Source organism: Channa argus, chromosome 8 (assembly GCF_033026475.1).
Source record: "Channa argus isolate prfri chromosome 8, Channa argus male v1.0, whole genome shotgun sequence".
In the NCBI taxonomy this organism is placed as follows: domain Eukaryota; kingdom Metazoa; phylum Chordata; class Actinopteri; order Anabantiformes; family Channidae; genus Channa; species Channa argus.
The window spans coordinates 7,970,610-7,989,143 of NC_090204.1; the positions used below are offsets into that span (position 1 = coordinate 7,970,610).

The 18,534-nt window shown below is 38.6% G+C and overlaps 3 protein-coding genes and 1 non-coding gene across 14 annotated transcripts in view; all 4 read left to right on the top strand.

The window, feature by feature from the left end:
• The first annotated feature begins 254 nt into the window (after positions 1-254).
• On the top strand, positions 255-7,899 carry LOC137131557 (elongation factor 2b-like). Its single transcript, XM_067512991.1, has 13 exons — positions 255-389; positions 1,584-1,798; positions 2,226-2,407; positions 3,392-3,603; positions 3,716-3,894; positions 3,997-4,102; positions 4,381-4,633; positions 4,765-4,960; positions 5,067-5,433; positions 5,554-5,907; positions 6,075-6,257; positions 6,502-6,634; positions 7,541-7,899. Exons 1-13 carry the CDS (start codon positions 387-389, stop codon positions 7,732-7,734), a joined length of 2,577 nt encoding a protein of 858 aa, XP_067369092.1. The 5' UTR covers positions 255-386; the 3' UTR covers positions 7,735-7,899.
• Positions 4,241-4,308, top strand: LOC137132334 (small nucleolar RNA SNORD37). Its single transcript, XR_010915106.1, has one exon. It is a non-coding gene; the product is annotated as a small nucleolar RNA SNORD37 (small nucleolar RNA).
• Positions 7,900-9,374: 1,475 nt separating the features above from the next.
• hmg20b (high mobility group 20B) lies at positions 9,375-14,135 on the top strand. 3 transcript variants are annotated; one of them, XM_067514147.1, is made up of 9 exons: positions 9,375-9,482; positions 9,861-9,972; positions 10,506-10,706; positions 11,066-11,186; positions 11,317-11,366; positions 11,470-11,533; positions 11,727-11,942; positions 12,199-12,331; positions 13,506-14,135. In XM_067514147.1, exons 2-9 carry the CDS (start codon positions 9,892-9,894, stop codon positions 13,516-13,518), a joined length of 879 nt encoding a protein of 292 aa, XP_067370248.1. In that variant the 5' UTR covers positions 9,375-9,482; positions 9,861-9,891; the 3' UTR covers positions 13,519-14,135. The 3 variants fall into 3 exon arrangements, with proteins under 3 accessions (XP_067370248.1, XP_067370246.1, XP_067370247.1); XM_067514145.1 differs by having other exon boundaries at positions 9,376-9,482; positions 11,314-11,366; XM_067514146.1 differs by having other exon boundaries at positions 9,448-9,589; positions 11,314-11,366.
• An 817-nt stretch (positions 14,136-14,952) lies between these two features.
• The window catches only part of unc13a (unc-13 homolog A (C. elegans)), a 43,272-nt gene continuing 39,690 nt past the window's right edge, over positions 14,953-18,534 (top strand). For 8 of the 9 annotated variants that reach the window (XM_067514554.1, XM_067514556.1, XM_067514555.1 and 5 more), the window contains exon 1: positions 14,954-15,301. In XM_067514554.1, coding sequence (XP_067370655.1) covers positions 15,280-15,301 — 22 coding nt within the window. In that variant the 5' untranslated portion in view covers positions 14,954-15,279. Of the gene's footprint in view, positions 15,302-18,534 lie in introns of all 9 variants that reach the window. The other variant, XM_067514560.1, reaches the window with a different exon arrangement.

The window sequence follows — 18,534 nt, forward strand, 5'->3', positions numbered from 1 at the left end:
CTGTAAATTATATCCATTGATAATTATATTCAACAAGACTATTTTAGAGGTTTAGCAAATGTCAAAACGGGCCTTGTCTTTAAATATTTCGTCTGAAAACGTCAGAAGGTAATTCACACTCATTATTTTGTTTTTATAATAATTTTAAAATAACTAATGGCAATATATAATTCATCGATGAGTTTAAAAAACCTCTTAGCGAGCAAGACTCATACGTTGTTCAGTCCCTCAGCGTAACGTTATTACGAAATGACGCCTGACGCTCGCGGTATAAAGTTCCCTTGTCTGACGTCAGCGGCCTCTTCCCTGCCTATGCCCTCGTCAGGTGGGCAGTGTAAAAATTTCTCTCTTTTCTCCACCAAGCGAATCCAAAACCATCCACCAAAATGGTAAGTTTAATCAGATTTTTTCAGTAATTATGTAATTGTCTGGTACATAATGCCAACTAAATGTTATTTATTTTTCATCTTATGGACTCTTGTTGCTATGTACATCTTAGTTCTAAGGATTGTGCTTTGATCAAAGTGGCAGCCATTTTGTTTTCCTTACCGCTAGCCTAAATGGCCTCAGGGTAGAAAATCCGGTCTAAAATTGTATATAACTTGACTTAATAACTTGAATTTGCACATTTATTACGGTTTTTTTAAGTGGGGTCAAGATATAATGGGTTAAGATTGCTAACGTTGAATGACGCAGTGTCTGCTGACATTTGCGGTTTATTCTCCAGTTCTCGGTAAAATTATAAATGTATAAAAGAATAAACGTAATTGAGACAGGGGTGACACTTAAACGTGTTTATTGCCATGTGACCACAATGGCTAACTCAAGAACTGCTCATAATTAGTTTGTAACCGGCTGTATGAAGAATTTACCGGCATGTCATGTAGCTTAGCCCGGCCCGGTCGGCTAGTTTCCTGCCAGTGTTAGCACTTAGCATAGTGTCAAAATCTGTACACGTGGCCTATTCATGCCGACTCTATGCCGGGTTACCGAACTGTGTTATGCTAATGATCCTGAAATCAATGTAGTGAAAGGTTGTCATTCGTAAACTATATATAGAGAGAAACTGACAGAAAAATCATGTTCAACGTATAAAATAGTAACATTACAGTTGTGAACATGGCGATACGCCCTGGGTGGAAGTGGTGAACAATTTCTTACATCAGACTTTTCTTGCTGTAACGTTAGTTGAACGTATTGTATGGTGACATAGTTTGAAGTCAGCTGTGCTACTTCACTTGTTGTGGAGTGCACAAAACTTGGACACTGTCAGACTGAAACTGTTTATAAGCTAGTAGTATAGACGTAAAATAATTTGACCAATGCTCTTTTGCATTTGGGAAACTGTACCTGAATGGACACCAGTAAAATGAATGCCAGTTTTCATTTTGTGTTTCTTTAGGTTAAATTCTGACTTTCATTTTTCTTTCTTTTATTTTAAACTTTCATTAGAAGAGGATCCCATTAATTTAGGTCAAGATAGTGAATCTTCTGCTGATAAACCTAATTTGCTAAGACTGACCAGAAACTACAATGTTTTGAGTTTTTGCCCTTATGGTTCTGATGTGGCTTTGCCTCCTCAGGTGAACTTCACTGTAGACCAGATCCGTGCCATCATGGACAAGAAGGCAAACATCCGTAACATGTCTGTGATTGCGCACGTTGACCATGGAAAGTCAACTCTGACAGACTCTCTTGTGTCCAAAGCTGGCATCATCGCCTCAGCTCGTGCTGGAGAGACGCGTTTCACAGATACACGCAAAGATGAACAGGAACGTTGCATTACCATCAAGTCTACGTAAGTGTTGTCTTAGAAATAATTTCTAACTGCACTTTTATGCTGTGCTTAGATTATTGCTTTTAATAGAACTCTTATTGCTTATGTTTGGTAGCAGGCTGATTAGACAGTTGTATAAAGGTGGAGTGAATATACATCTTTACAAGCAGCACCTGCTGCTCCTTGCCATACAACACTCACTGGAGAATTTGGTAGTACAAGTGACCAGCTTCATTGCCTATCTCATGCAGTCAACCATTGCAATGACAAATATTCATCGTCATTTTTGTTTGATATGTTGAGTTATTTTTCCACTAAAAGTGTATGTGTTTAAAAAATTAAAAAATCTTTCTTATTGGATGATTGCTGTATTTAACCTGAAGCACAAGTAAAGTGACATTATTTTAAAAGGTCCAATTTAAAGTCAGATTTATGTCCTTGCATATAGCGCCATTTCTATGTTCTACGAGCTGAGTGAGAATGACTTGGCCTTCATCAAGCAGAGCAAGGATGGTTCTGGCTTCTTGATCAACTTGATTGACTCGCCAGGACACGTTGACTTCTCCTCTGAAGTGACTGCTGCTCTCCGTGTAACTGATGGAGCCCTGGTTGTGGTGGACTGCGTATCTGGTAATGACAAGGCTGAGTAAACTCCAGTAGTTAATTCAAGTACTTTAGCTTGCATATCAGTTTGTGCATATTTTGAATTTACAAGCAGAAGAGTAATGGTGCAAAGAATTGCACTCAGTGGCGTGTTTTTTTTTTTAATGATTCATACAGAATTCAAGCTTATGGAATTTAGATTTCCAGTGCTCTATAAGTAGGTTTGTATGGAGAGAGAGAGAGATGGATGGATGGATAGATGTATAAATTACATTTATTTTGTTCTTTCGGCCTATCCCATGAGTTCAAGGTTGCCACAGCGGATCATTGTCCACATTTATTAATGTTTTAATAAGGGCTGTAAAATAAACTTTACTCACTATGTTTAAGGCATGTGGACAAATCTGCTATTAACTGCAGTCTAATTTATCTTAATTAATGCCAGGTTATTTGCATGAAACAAACACAAATGTTAGAAAGGAGGGACTAATTTAATGTGAAAGACGCTAGACAGTCCTACCAAGCTTTACCCATTTGTGACAAATGGGCTATTTAGTTAATTTAGCATACTGACATCTGTTTAGCATTTTTATAGCAATTAGGTTATACAAACTCACTATGGGTAACTTGAGGTGACCTCTGTGAGCAGAGCCAGCATGACATGTTTTGTCAAACAAGCATAAAACACAGATGTTTTGATAAACTGCTCTTATTGACTTTGCCCTCATTGGTTATTTGCCCTGCCCTCCAGTAGAGGTAGACACAGAAGACTTAACTTAAATGCACACACTTAAATGCAAAAATAATCCTGAGATTTGCTCACACTATCAGGCACTGTACTGGTGAGGCAATGGGTCATCATAACAATCTGTTAATGATGTCAAATTAGTGACATTAAAAGAATTTTGCGTTAATGTTTTTAATAATTTAACGTTGACTCTAAGTTTTAATTACAAAAAGGTAACAATATTTTCTTAACTTGGCCTCTTTCAATTTGTGTACTCCTACCAGGTGTTTGTGTGCAAACGGAGACAGTGCTCCGACAGGCCATTTGTGAGCGTATCAAACCAGTTCTGATGATGAACAAGATGGACCGTGCCTTATTGGAGCTGCAGCTTGAACCAGAAGACCTCTACCAGACCTTCCAGCGCATTGTTGAAACTGTCAATGTCATCATTTCAACTTATGGTGAAGATGAACATGGACCAATGGGCAACATCATGGTAAGTTACTGTCTTCCTTATGTTCAAATGCACATTTAATAGAATGTAATCCTCCCAGCATAATCAAACATTCAATGATGAACCTTCTTAAATGTGTTGTCAACTATTCCAGGTTGATCCAGTCATCGGCACTGTAGGATTTGGCTCTGGACTCCATGGCTGGGCTTTTACCCTGAAACAGTTTGCTGAGATGTATGCAGCTAAGTTTGCTGCTAAGGGCAACACCCAGATGACACCAGCTGAGCGTTGCAAGAAAGTGGAAGACATGATGAAAAAACTGTGGGGTGACAGGTGAGTCTGTAAATTGACTGGATAACAAATAAATGTGTGAATGTAAAATGTAGCTCTGTGTTTCTGGATAATTGTTTTAAAATCATAACTTGTGTATTCTAGATACTATGATGTAGAAAGTGGAAAATTTTCCAAGACTGCCAATGGACCTGATGGCAAAAAGTTTTCTCGCACCTTTGTTGCACTCATCCTGGATCCCATCTTCAAGGTATCAAGCCATGACATGATTTTATGTATATATTGAGATATGGTGCTTTTAGAAAGCAAAACTATGTACAGAGCTGAACATATTAAGGTACCTCAATGTTAGTAAAATTTGTCCAGAATAAATTGATGCTTTATGCCTGCAAGTGATGACTTGAACATTCTTCACTTTGACCTGACTAATCAGTGATGATAACCTTCAGTCTGAGCAGGGAAAAAACATCAGCTTCAATTTACTTGGCCTGGTCACATTAAAATGCATTCTGTTTCATGTTCTTTTAGGTATTTGATGCAATCATGAACTTCAAGAAGGAAGAAACTGCCAAACTGATCCAGAAGCTGGAAATCAAGTTGGATGTTGAGGACAAGGACAAGGAGGGTAAACCTCTCCTGAAGGCTGTTATGCGTCGCTGGCTGCCTGCTGGAGAAGCCCTTTTGCAAATGATTACCATCCACCTGCCTTCCCCAGTCACTGCCCAGAAATACCGCTGTGAGCTGCTCTATGAAGGACCTGGAGATGATGAGGCTGCCATGGGTATGAAGCTGATTTAAGTATAATTTGTTCACACACAGGAATTAAAGATCCCGCATCGCCAACACATGCATAATTGCATTAACTGGTTGTTGTAATTGGACTCATACTAATGGACTAAATTGCTTCTGCAGGTATCAAGAACTGTGACTCCAAAGCTCCCTTGATGATGTACATCTCAAAGATGGTCCCCACCACTGACAAGGGTCGCTTCTATGCGTTTGGTCGTGTGTTCTCTGGATGTGTCTCCACTGGCCTGAAAGTGCGCATTATGGGACCAAACTTTGTCCCTGGAAAGAAGGACGATCTGTACTTGAAGCCAATTCAGAGGTTTGTTTTAACATTTGACCTGTAGATTACTTATTTGATGTCTGTTTTAGCTTCATTTATGATTATTCTAAATTGTTCTCTTCTGCTTATGTTCAAATTTTTTCAGGACCATTTTGATGATGGGCCGTTATGTTGAGCCCATTGAAGATGTGCCATGTGGCAACATCGTAGGTCTGGTTGGAGTGGACCAGTTCCTCGTCAAAACAGGAACAATCACTACATTTGAGCAGGCACACAACATGAAAGTGATGAAGTTTAGTGTCAGCCCTGTGGTGAGAGTTGCTGTGGAGGCCAAAAACCCTGCTGATCTACCCAAACTGGTAGAGGGCTTGAAGCGTCTGTCAAAGTCTGATCCTATGGTGCAGTGTATCATTGAGGAGTCTGGAGAGCACATCATTGCTGGAGCTGGCGAGCTGCATCTTGAGATCTGTCTTAAGGATCTGGAGGAGGACCATGCTTGCATTCCACTAAAGGTTAGTAAAAGCATATTTAATATGCAAGCATCAAATGGATAATAAAGTGGAAAGTATCATTTACATTCCCCCCCCCCCCCCCTTAAGGTTATAATTTCTTTGCTCAAATTTTCTTGGTAGAAATCTGAACCGGTGGTGTCCTACAGAGAGACTGTCAGTGCAGAATCAAGTCTCATGTGTCTCTCCAAGTCACCCAACAAGCATAACCGTCTGTTCATGAAGGCCCGTCCCTTTGAAGATGGTCTGGCAGAAGATATTGAGAAGGGTGAGGTTACAGCTCGTCAGGAGCTCAAGGCTCGTGCCCGTTACCTTGCTGACAAATATGAGTGGGATGTCACTGAAGCAAGAAAGATCTGGTGCTTTGGACCTGATGGAAATGGCCCTAATCTGTTGGTGGATGTTACCAAGGGAGTGCAGTACCTTAATGAAATCAAGGATAGTGTTGTGGCTGGATTCCAGTGGGCTGTCAAAGAGGTAAGGGTACTATTGGGGGCAAAAATTCACATTTTATTGCAGTCATATAAAACCAAATTTTGCTTGAGTAGTATCTTGAATCAGAATCTAAAATCACATTCTTAGATCTGATTTCAAAATTTTTTGGGGATATACTTGGATTTGACATTTGTATTTGTTTTGTTTAGGGTGTCCTGTGCGAAGAGAACATGCGCGCCATTCGCTTTGACGTTCACGATGTCACCCTGCATACAGATGCCATTCATCGTGGTGGTGGTCAGATTATCCCCACTGCCCGCAGAGCTCTGTATGCATGTGAGTTGACAGCTGAGCCTAGAATGATGGAGCCAGTCTACCTGGTTGAGATTCAGGTAAGTTTGTAGCTCCTTTATAATTCTATAATGTATCTGAGATCTTAGTCTAATGCTTGATCCTTTTATTTAAAACTTGCTGATCAAGTTTGCCAATTATTTGGGTTTGGCAGGGCACGTGTTAAGTAACAAAGTTTTGTACCTGTCAAAATTAACAGCTCTTTAGCAGGATGTCAGTTCTTATTGTTGTCCTATTTAACAAATGTATTGTCTGTAAATCTCAAGCTCTCTGGTCTTCTTGTAGTGTCCTGAAGTTGCAATGGGTGGAATCTATGGTGTCTTGACCAAGAGGCGTGGTCACGTGTTTGAGGAGTCCAGTGTCATGGGAACACCCATGCGTGTCATTAAGGCCTACCTGCCTGTCATGGAGTCCTTTGGTAAGTTTTCTTTTTAAACAGAAGACCAGCCCAAAGCATTTGCTTTTGAGCCACTATTAATCTTGTTACCCAAGTAAATATTACATATTTGTCTTGCAAGTCTGTGTTAGCAGTTAGAGGCAGGGTATGGGACATGCCACAGTATATAAACTGCATGTTTATGTTTGTCTTCTGGGTTCCTTCAACAACCACTGGGATTTTTCTCCTATTTGAATCATATGGAAAAATTGCTCTTGACAAATTTGATATTTGCATGTTTTGTTCAGTAAGAAAATCTTCAGATGACTACCACTTTAAGTCAAATTCATCAAAAGCTGGAAGATAATATCATCAGATAAGGGTGGGTTGGAGAAAGGCAAAGCAAAATAGTATCTTCCAGCTTCTGATGTAATGAACAGAGCTGACCCAGGTAATCAGTGAGTAGGTTGGAAAAACAAGCAGGGGAGTGTTCCCTAACACCACCAGGGTTGTGAATCCCTGCTCTACACATGAAGACAATGATGTATTTTGACTCCTGTTTTGTTTCCCAAATATAACACATTGATACTTTCCTAAGTAAGTAGTGTGTTTGGCTTTAAAACACTTGCTATTTCTGACAACTGTAGTTTCATTAGACAGTTGTGGCAACAGAGGTAGTGGGGTATTAATAGATTTTGTTGTAAAAATAAACTAAAACCCCATACACCATAGGATCAGGGAACCAGAAATGCAAAAAATGCTCATTTCCAGGGTTTGGGACTCTTTCTATAGCTGTGTAACAATCAACCAATTAATAATGGGTGATGCAAGCTGCCATGTGATATTGAAAGAAAGTAGCTAATCACTTATAATTTTGTAGTTAATTTTGATTTTAATTAAAACGAGGCTTGGTAAGGATGTTTTAAAATATTTTCTATCAATTGCCAGGTTTCACTGCTGACCTTCGTTCCAACACTGGTGGCCAGGCCTTCCCACAGTGTGTGTTTGACCACTGGCAGATCCTCCCTGGAAACCCTCTGGACCCAGCAAGTAAGCCTGGCATAGTTGTCATGGAGACACGCAAACGCAAAGGTCTCAAGGAAGGTGTCCCAGCTTTGGACAACTACCTGGACAAATTGTAGAAGCCTGGACCCCACTTGGTTGTTGCCTCATTCCTCTTTATCCAACAAAGTCAACACCATGGGACCGGACTAATGGACACTCACTAATGTTATGTTTGCCAAAAGGAATGACAATGAATATACTACAAAAATTGTAAACCAGTAATAAAGGAAAATAAAAACTGATTATTGAGGATTTCTTTTTTCCCCCTCAACCAAAAGTCAAATAGATATATTTGCCTTCATTTAAAAAACAATGGTGATGAAAATGTTAAACATTAGCCAACTACAGGTTTTTGTTGTCTGAGATTGAGTTTCTCATTTGATTGTTATGATGTAATTAATATTGTGATGCCTGATGGTTGATCTAGTTTGATGGTATATGGAAGATGGACTAAGCCTTCATACCAGAAATTAGTTGGACCAGTGATTAACAGCCATGAAAAAACACTTACATTAGGCCATTAAAAAATTAGTGGGATGTGCAAAAAACAAATTGGGGAGTGAGGGGAGAACACATCAGTGAGGGGGAATCTGGAGATCTGGAAGTTGGTGGCTAAACAATCATCCAAAGGTTTAGTGATTACCCTGAAATAAGATTTGTAGGTGACTTAAGAAATGAAATGGATAATTATCTTAATAGCACATAAGTATTTCTAGAATTTACTTTTGTTTACAAATTCACAATTTACCAATGTATTGTACAGTACTGTTTTGATTTATTTCTACTTGAGTCTCCATTTTCTGGTTTCTTAATTTGATTATGCTACCTTCAAATGCAAAACTGCCATTAGGACACATTACATTTGGAAACTATTTTTGTTACTTTTTTCATTTTAATATATTGTACATTAACACTTTTGACCCTATTTAGAAATTGAGAGGTTAAACAGCAGTACGCAAAGGCATTAAAGTGCAATTTATTAGATTCCTTTTATCCAAATCACGTATAAGTGATTAAGAAAATTAATTTTTAAATGATTATGCGGGACAGGGAGCCAATAATTATTGTAGTTGCTTCTGAAAGTAGTGGGTGGGCATGTAACTTGATTTGGCTGTAGATCACAACATCTGCCTCTTAAAATTACAGAAAGAAACAATCTACTTAAAGAATTCGGAATTCCGCAGTTTTACACTTCCGGGAAAGAATGCCAAAATAAAAGACAGTCATCGACTACTGCTTTATAACTGAGCGGTGGGCGCCACGTGCATCTTGACTTTTCTTTAAACTTTAATATTCCAAAATTCAAAAAAATATCTTTTTGAAATATATATATATATATATATATATATATATATATATATATATATATATATATATATATTTAAAGCTAAACTATTGTTATAATACAAATAACAAATATAGTACCTGGAATGAAACTAAAGAAACTTGAACTATGTTATTATACGCGTTATAGCAATAAAGTGGAATTTAAAAAATGCTAAAGGTTGTTAAAACTTTTTAACTTTTAGTGATTTTTGGAATAGAGTTCACAGGGAAGTGCAATTGTAGTGGAAAAACAAGTACATTTGCTTAAGTGGGCCATTGTTTTTGGTTACTTATCCATTTCGCGATTATCATCACCTTATTACAACTTTATCCCCCAAGATCTTTATCCCCCTGTTAGATTAGTCACGTCAAGTAAGACCACGGTGGTGGGGGCAGGGGGCGGAGGAAGTTTTCCAATAACAAATCATGAGTCTGTGTACCGACCAATCAGGTGACAGACAGGTTTCTCTTCCTGTTTAGCCGAGGGACTCATTATCGGGTGAGTAATAATAAAACATTTATCCAAAAAGTGCTAATAATTTCCGCAGTGCGCTAATAACCTGGGTGGATTTATCTTATTGATTGTACCAACACACGTTTTGCTGTGTAAGTTTTTTCCATCTGAAGAGTGAGCACTTTGTAGAATCTTTTTGTGTAGATTTCGTCCGTTGTGTGTGAACAGTGCGAACAGTTAGCCACACTCAACTGTTAGCAGGCAGGTTAGCTTAGCGTTAAGTAGCGGCACTATAGCGGGTAAATTGATGCTAACATTTACAGTTGCTCCCATCTCCTTTACAACATATCCAATTTTATTCTGTGCACACGTTTTCCCCTCGGGAAAACTAACGGGTTTTGTTTCGTCAAATATTGTTCGTAGCCTTACTTGAGACATATCACGGACTAACATCATGGGGGGGATCAAACAGGAGCAGAATGATGCTTTTCATCAGCCAAAAGCATCACATTCAGCAGATCCGCCACAAGATGAGGTAAGTACATCTGACCACAACATATAGCATTTCTGTTAAGTGCCAGAAGATTGTGAATCTGATCAAAGCAGCAATAAACTTTTTAAAGGGGACACTGAGCATACTCATGCTATTTGACACAAATGTTCTGTTGACTATTTGTTGAATTAAAGAAACAAAATGAGGGCACATGGAATAAATGAACAGATTTAACAGTAGAGGGAGGAGAACCCTCTCAGTAAAATACCTCCTAATAAAAAAAAATTGGAAAAAAAATAGAGATATAGATAAATATGTCTATTTATGTATATGCTCACAAACTATTTTATGTTCATTCAGAAATAATTTGCAATATTGTCTGATTCTAAACAACTACCCTCAAGTTCAAAAGTTTTTAAACAGCGTTTTGCTAAATTTTCACCATTTTGACTTCATATATCAAATGTTAAAACCTGACTGTATGTAGTTAGGTTATTATTGTCTGCTCTTGGATGGGAAGGAACAGCACAGATGAGTGAGCCCCCTATCTTATATGTTGATTTTCCTCTCTCCAGCCGAAGAAGAGAGGCTGGCCAAAGGGAAAGAAAAGAAAGAAGGTCCTACCGAATGGTCCCAAGGCACCAGTAACAGGATATGTCCGCTTCCTCAATGAACGGCGAGAACATATGCGGGCCCGATACCCCGAATTACCTTTCCCAGAAATCACAAAGAGACTCGGAGCAGAGTGGACACGTTTAGCTCCAAATGACAAACAGGTAACCTTTTGAGTTTTCTATGCAGTGTATTCAGTTCACTGGACATTTAATGATGCTTTATGATCTGGGGTAACTGGGTTTGTATCTATAATGATACAAGTAAAGTAAATTGAAGAAATTAATTGGAAATGTTGTTGTATTTGGATTATGCTGCAAGGAGCATCATTATCTGTCCATTTTATGTTAAAAAAGCCACTGCTTGCATACATTTTATAAGAGATTTTCCCATTAATGGTGCTTTTTTTCAGTTTGGTGGTGGGGGAATGTGTATGCTGGCATTTCTGGAAAAATAAAATATATTTTTTTTATTTAGTCAATGAGCTAGTTCTATCTAGTACCGACATTCTTTGTACTAACAGCGTTATCTGGATGAGGCTGAACGGGAGAAGATGCAGTATGCTCAGGAATTGAAGGAGTATCAGCAGACTGAGGCCTATCATATCACCAGTGCCAAGATTCAAGACAAAAGAATAAAGAAAGGTGACTTCTCTTTAATGTTAATTATGTTTGCTACTGCTTGTGCATGTGTTTCTATCCGTTACCCCATTTATAATAATTGTGACACCAGAGCAATACTATCTTATAATGCACATATGTTTTTTTTCAGAAGACACACCATCAGTCATAATTGGTACTAGTTCAGGGTCATCTTTACCAAAGGTACATGACACCATCTATGTATGTTCCGCAATGGCCTTTTCACTTTTCCTGGCCTTTTCATGGCTTAATAACCCATTTACTGATTATGTGTTTTATCTTTAAGGCTTCTGACCTTTCAAGATTTGACATACCCATTTTCACAGAGGAATTTCTCGATCAGAACAAAGGTAACATTAGAAACAGGTCATTGTCATTCTCATGTACCACAAATAAACATCCTCTGTGTGTTCAGCAGAGTTGTGCAATCACTTTAATGACTAATGGGATGTTACTTCACATGTTCCATCCAAGATTACTCAAGACATAAACTTAAACTCTAATTTCTCAAATTCTTTTTTATTTTGCTCTTTGTGGTTTTAGCTCGAGAAGCTGAGTTGCGGCGCCTTCGTAAGGCCAACATTGAGTTTGAGGAGCAGAATGCAGTGTTGCAGCGGCACATTAAGGACATGTACAATGCTAAGGAGCGCCTGGAGGCTGAACTGGGGCAGGATGAAAAACGTACCCAGGCACTTCAGCAACACCTGATGGCCATTAAACACACACTGGTCAACAGCTTATCGTCAGTCCCCCTCCCAGGTCAGCCAAACATATACAAACACTAAAGATGATATACTAGAAAGGTCGCCTGATATCAAGTAAAATAACTTTGTTTTACTTATTTTCTTCTTTTCTCTTGATCCATCTTAAATGCTAAATGACTTAGAATATCTGCGTCTATTACCAGTAAATAAACAAGAAACCTTGAAATGTAGAGTTACCACAGCTGCTTAAATTCCATAACATGATCAATATTTGATAACACAGAAATTTCTTCCACTGTTTTTCTGAACAGGTACAGGTGAGACGGCATCTCTTGGGAACCTGGATTCGTATTTGACTCGTCTCAGTGGAGTCCTCGAGGGAAACCCCCACAAGCATCGCGCCCTGCTAAGCCAGCTTTGTGAGGTCCTCTCTCATTTAGACAGGTAACTCTTGTGTTTAACCTGTGTTAGACAAGTGATCCAATCTAACTAATCACAAGTAAAAATACCTGGTGGTGTGTGACTTGCATTTGTACACATCACATCACTAAGGATGTTGCCTTATGAGGTACAATTGAAAAATAGTTATTTATGCTTAGTGAATAGCAACCTCCACCTACTAAGTATCATGTGAAGATGAAGACTTTGATAAGCATTACTCTGATTTACCATAACATAGCTGTCATCAGTATATTTCTTTCTCAACTTGGGAAAAGTTAACTTGGAGCAAGTCTTGGCAGTTACAAGAAAAATATTCTTGTGGGTTTTTTACTGATTGCTCATTGTGTCATTGATGAAAATAAATGTAATTCCTTAGAATTACAATCTAGCTGGCATTAAACATTTGGAGTTTTATGACACAGGAAAAATGAGAGAAAAAGAGTTGCTCAGCTCCTTAGTTTATGTCGTTTATGTCCTCAGTAATGTGTTTACATTTTTACAACCAGTGTTGGGGGTAACAGATTATAAAGTAAGTCGTGACAATAATTACTTGACACTTGTCTGTAATGCTGCTTCACACTGCAGCAGCAGCCATGCTTAAGACAGACACGTCACCTCTAGTATTAGACACAATAACATTTTCCTGTTAAATGAGGGGGATATAGGATTCCTTCAAATCCTTCCAACACTGAAGCTGAATATTTGGAGTCGGAGTGAGAGAATCAGATTGCAAGCAGGTTCCCCATAATAACAACTATGTCCATAAAATTCCACACAGCGACGCTGTATTGTGCACCGGTGGAGAGGCTCCTCAGCCTTGGCAGTCTTGTGCTGAGCAGGAGAACAGTTTGTCTAAAAAATAATTTGTAATGCAATTTAAGGAATATGAACTTTCACATTATTACTAAAATAATTCAGTTATTTTTGGACTGTGATTTGCTCATTAAAAGTGCAGGACATTACTTTCTACAGTAATAAACTAAAGTAACACCTTACGTTTTAAAAAAGTAACAAGTAATGTGTATTAAATTCCTTTTTTTTTTTTTTTTTTGACGCCATGACTGATTATAACATAACATTACTTATTTAAGAAAAGCGCAACACTCCTTAAAACTGATTATCCATGTTTCCTAGAATATTTTTTTTTCTGTTACTTCCTGTTTTTATTCTTTGTCAGTGAGAAGTTATGATGAGGCTGCAGGTGGAGACTATTTCATTCCTGTATCCGAGGGACCCATGAAAGGCTCAGAGGTATTAGGACAAGTCAGTGCCATTCAAGAAAGCATGTGAATATCTCAAGGATAAGAGAGGAAAGGCTATAAATGCTTCAAAACACCACCACACAGTCCATTCCTACATACTTTTTTTGTTTTTTATGTAAATTCATACAATTTTTTTTTTTTATGTAAATGTGTGGCAGGGTTGAGGACTATTAGTTCAGGAATCTAATTAAATGTAATGTACTATTACTTCCTCAACTTTCCTTAAGTAAATGTTGACCTTCTCCCTACTGTGTATCTGCGGCAACAATTACTTACAATAAACAACCCTAATTATCAGTTTGCAATAAATGCCATTTGGCATTTGGTGGTGGTTAAAGTTAATGTAGTGCTATTTAGATTGCATGAAAAAAAATAGAAGGTGAGAAAATTTAAATGTCAGGATATACATATTTGAATTCTCATCAATTATGTCAGGGTTTGGAATGTTTCGCATGCTGTCATTTATTATATATTTGTGAAGTATATTTGTATTTTTTTTTTTTAATGTTCATTAAATCATACTGAAAGATTTCAAACACAGTGAATATGTGTGCAGTTTTGCTTTTTAAAGTTATTGTTAAATGCATTTAAAAGAAAAGAACAATTTTCCTCTGTCAATTTTGCACTGCATATATATCTAAAAATAAGTAGTGGACTATGATTTTGTGCAATTTTGACAAACGTATTTATTTAGGAGAAACTGTAAAGATGCAAAGGATGTTTTATTCCAGCAGGAGGAGATGTTGGCTCACAGAGAATGGAAGCTATTATCCCGAGTTGAATAGTATACCATAGTTTGGTTGTTGATGTTATTTATTAAAGGTGGGATAAAGGTAAGATGACCTGCTGTAAATATGCAACACGTTTTAGCAGTAAGTTTACCAACTAATTCCGCCTGATTCAAATGTTGCCAAAGAGATATTAGCCATAGAATGATTTCTCTGCATCCTGCAGAACTTGGTCACCAACAGTTTATCTGCAGTCAGTCACGTATCTATTGACTGACTCACCTCATCATTTTTAAAATCAGCTAATCTAACACTTTTGTTTTTTCAGATTTTTTTGGGCTCATTAAATATCTAAAAATTTTGAAACATGTTTGCTTTTTAATAGACTATGGGGAAACTAAACGGGATGAAAATTATTTGAATAAAAAACCTTAAAAAAACACAAACCAAGAAACTGGCATTCCTGCATTAAAATGACTTAAAATCAAGTTAAGTCAGTAATGTTCACGGAATACCACCATGTGTATAAAATGATCTTATTTCGAGGATACTGAAAATTCCCGTAGATATTTCAGAGAAACTACAGCAGGAGAGTCCACCCACCACCCATACACACCATCACTACCTCCCTGACGTCACTGCCAGGAGTTGTCCACGCAGCGGTGGTGCTGAAGCTGAACAAGATGGCTGTGTGCTGTGGATCGGAGAGCTGAGAGCTAAAGGAGGTAAAAGAGCCTCAAATTTAGACCGACGCGCTACAAAATAAGACTGAGGAGTCACTCTGGCGGTGTGAAGACTTCTTTTTGTCCGCTGCAACAAGCTCTGCCAGGTTCTCTCCCTGCTTGCGACGGGAGGCGCCTCTATCTCCAGGATTCATTCCCAAGCTGTATATTGCACAGATTGGGTCAATTAACGAAGCTGGTGAAGGAGCTGGACACTGTAATAAAGGCGTGCATAAGAAATGTCATTGCTTTGTGTTGGAGGTAAGAGAAAAAGAAAAACCGATTCAACTCGGTGTCTGTTTCCTCGACCCAGTGTTGTGAGCATCTTAGATAGCTCCAAATCATCTTTGAGGGATTAACTTGTGAGGATGGAGGTCCATTCATCAATATTCTGCTATAGCTATTGACTCTTGCTAATTCTGATGCATAATTAAAAGTAGTTGAATGCAGATTCCATTTAGAAGCAGCACCACCCATCACTTTTGGATCTTTTTATTGTCTCTCCTTTCACTTTGTAAATGATTATTTACTCAGAGGTCTTTTACAGTAAATGATAACTTACTGTTTACGATGACCGCCTGTACTACTACAACCGGATCAGTTTATGGAGTAGGTGTATGCTTTCTGGCAGCCGCTGTCAAACATAGTGAGACAAGATATAATCCAGTCTCCGTTTGTACCCTGTAAGAAGCGTGGGGTTTTCTGTTTCATGTCAGCAAACAGGGTTTTTATCAAGTCGACAACGAGATATTTCATTTCAATTTTCAAGCGTAATTGCGCTTAGAGGAGGGAATAAAGGCGTGTGCAGTAGGCTGCCGAGTTTTCTTTACGGTAGGGTAAACCACGTGATTAGTGGCAGAAACAAAATAATTTTCTTCTCATACTGATTGAGCTCTGACCATCAGGTCCCAGTATTTATAAAAAATTTGTCCGGGATCAAGAATAGATTCATTAGGTTTAAAATTACTCCTCTTTCCTGTTCACACAGCCTCTAAGAAGTTTACCACAATGTTTGAAATAGAAATTGTGTTGTCACAGCATATTTTTGATCGACTATATTTACATAACCGACAAACCATCATTTCTTGAAGTCACTGATGTATTTGAAGTAAGAGTGACATGGTCTACAGTATGTTAAGCCCTCTGTGTCAACAGTTTAACAAGTTTGAACAGAACTGAAGCTCTAATGAATGCCACTTCATTACACTAAAGCTTAAAACTAGGAGTAAATTTGCATGATGCATTATGAGGACTTTTGGCCCACTTTGGCAGTTTTCCTGTGCAGAGGCATCTAATAAATTCGATGCTTGATTGATCACGGAAGAGGAAAGAAAAGATGAAACAAAGGGATTTTGTCAAGCTTCTGCTTTAGATCGAGGGAGGGGTTGGAGAGGACTTGTAGTACTGAAGAGGCTGCTTTCCTGTAGGACTAAAATTCAAGCTCGTTGGTCCCTTCATGTCTTGAAGCTTTGTTGGCATAGCAACCCCAAAGTTATCCTGGGCTTCTGCTGGCATTTTCCCATTAGTTTCTACTCACTTGGATATAGGCCTGCAGCAGTATATGGATATAATATTTTTTCATTGTGGTTGTCAGGAAATAAAGAAGATGAGGAATATGGCTGTTCACCCTTGGCTGCGAGGTCTGTTATATGATGCTTGTTAGGGAAGATTCTTTGCAGAAGTTGTCAGAAGGACTGGCAGTCAGGATGAATATAATTTAGCATCAAACTGTCCTTGGCTATTACTGTGTTGTATTACCATTTAAAACACACTGCTGCATTACTGTGGTAATAATACGGGCAGTGTGGAAATAGCTAGACACAAAGGTCAGTTGTGCTTTAAAGGAATTATATATAGTATATACAACAATGCATTCATATTCTGTGCATAATGATGCTAACCTCTCCTATCTGTTTGGAAAGTTTTTAAAGTTTACAGTTTACACAGATTTTAGTCTTTATGATAGCAGTCTTTATCTGGGGTTGACATATACAGATGGTAATGACCTCTCAGTCTTCTTACTGTAAGTCTGTTTTCTGTTTTTGTCATTATTTTTTAGAATTTTCTTCCCTGCTTTGCCTTTCCACAGGTTTATATTTTTGTTGATGTCAGTATATTTGCTCTGAGGCGTGGGCTCTTTAAAAGTGTTTGAATGTAAAACCAAAGGCATAAAAAAAAATTAGCTCCTTTGAATAAGGGTATGAGTGAATGAGTGTTCAATTTTCCCCAGCAAAGAAAACTGAAATGAGATGCTATAATTGATGTGGCAGAGACTCAACATTTTCTATTTAAGCTTTGCAGAAAATATGTAACACCTACTCTCCTACACTCCTACCTCGGTGCTGTAACTGCAGCAGTGTTGGTTTAGTCTTATGCCTGTGAGCTGCAAGTACCCCCCCCCCCCACACACACACACACACACCCGCCCACCTCCCTTTCCGGCACCCCCCACCCCCACCCCGTCACACTAAAGTGGTTATTTTTAGTGTTGGGGATGCAGCTCCCTGTGCCCGCATCTGGCTGCACAGAGAGATTAATGGAGCACAAGAGAACGAGAGAGCGGGAACACACGTGCATTCTCGCCACATGGCAGAGGGAGCTTGTGGGAGCAAGTGACTGAGCGAAAGAGAAAAAGAGAGAGGACAGATGACTGGTTGAGAGTGAGGAGAGGATCATGTACTATGCTAGAAAGGGAGAGAGATGGCAAAAGGTGCAACTGAGGTGTATCTGTCATTCACTGGCTTGTCAGAAGTTAAAATATCAGGAAAGGAATTTTGCTTTGCAGTTGGCTAGGCAGCACATGCCTCACCACGCCACATATACAGAACCACACCCGTCTTATAAATGAGGGAGATTTTTGTTGTTTTTTTTTTGTTGGGGGGATGCTCTTTTTAGAACACAGTTTGTCCACGATGGTTATCATGCCTGTTGTGCGGTGACGATGAAAGTGACTCAGAATGTGTTTCTTTGTCCATGTCACTTTTGTAATTCAAGGATTTCCTTGAGTGAATAACAGCTAGTGTTTATTAATTTAGCCCCTTCTATTTTAGACAGTTGGCCTATGGGTTGTACATTATAAAGTCATTCTTCCTACAGCTATTCACTTATGCTCATGTAATTTTTTATTGCTGGCTATGGAGGTCCAATTGGATCGATTTCAAATAATGCTTCCCAACCTTTTTTACCTTAAGTATATCGCCATTGAAAAGAGGCAATCAGCAGGGATTAAAACCCAGAGCTGTGAATATTAATACTTCACTGCTGAACGTGGGGATGTTGGGGATCGACAGGGTGCAGGACTCAATGAATAATGAATAGGTTTTTGACGTCACTGTGGTTTTAAAAGTCAGTCTGGCACCTCCAGAAGTCCCTCTGTGGAAGAGTTGGCAGTACCTCACCAGAGCCACATCTATCGTGGAATAAAAAAGCCAGAACTGCTCAATCTTTTATGCAGCACCCCCTGTTGTCAACCATGCACAAGTAAACACACAACC

Excerpts from the sequence above, each read along its gene's own strand:
- LOC137131557 (XM_067512991.1), top strand. Across the intron at positions 3,604-3,715 it reads GACCAATGGGCAACATCATG|GTTGATCCAGTCATCGGCAC; the intron begins GTAAGTTACTGT and ends CAACTATTCCAG. Across the intron at positions 5,908-6,074 it reads TCCAGTGGGCTGTCAAAGAG|GGTGTCCTGTGCGAAGAGAA; the intron begins GTAAGGGTACTA and ends TGTTTTGTTTAG.
- hmg20b (XM_067514145.1), top strand. The coding sequence starts at position 9,892 with ATGGGGGGGATCAAACAGGAGCAGAATGATGCTTTTCATCAGCCAAAA. Across the intron at positions 9,973-10,505 it reads CAGATCCGCCACAAGATGAG|CCGAAGAAGAGAGGCTGGCC; the intron begins GTAAGTACATCT and ends TCCTCTCTCCAG. Across the intron at positions 11,367-11,469 it reads CAGGGTCATCTTTACCAAAG|GCTTCTGACCTTTCAAGATT; the intron begins GTACATGACACC and ends TTTATCTTTAAG.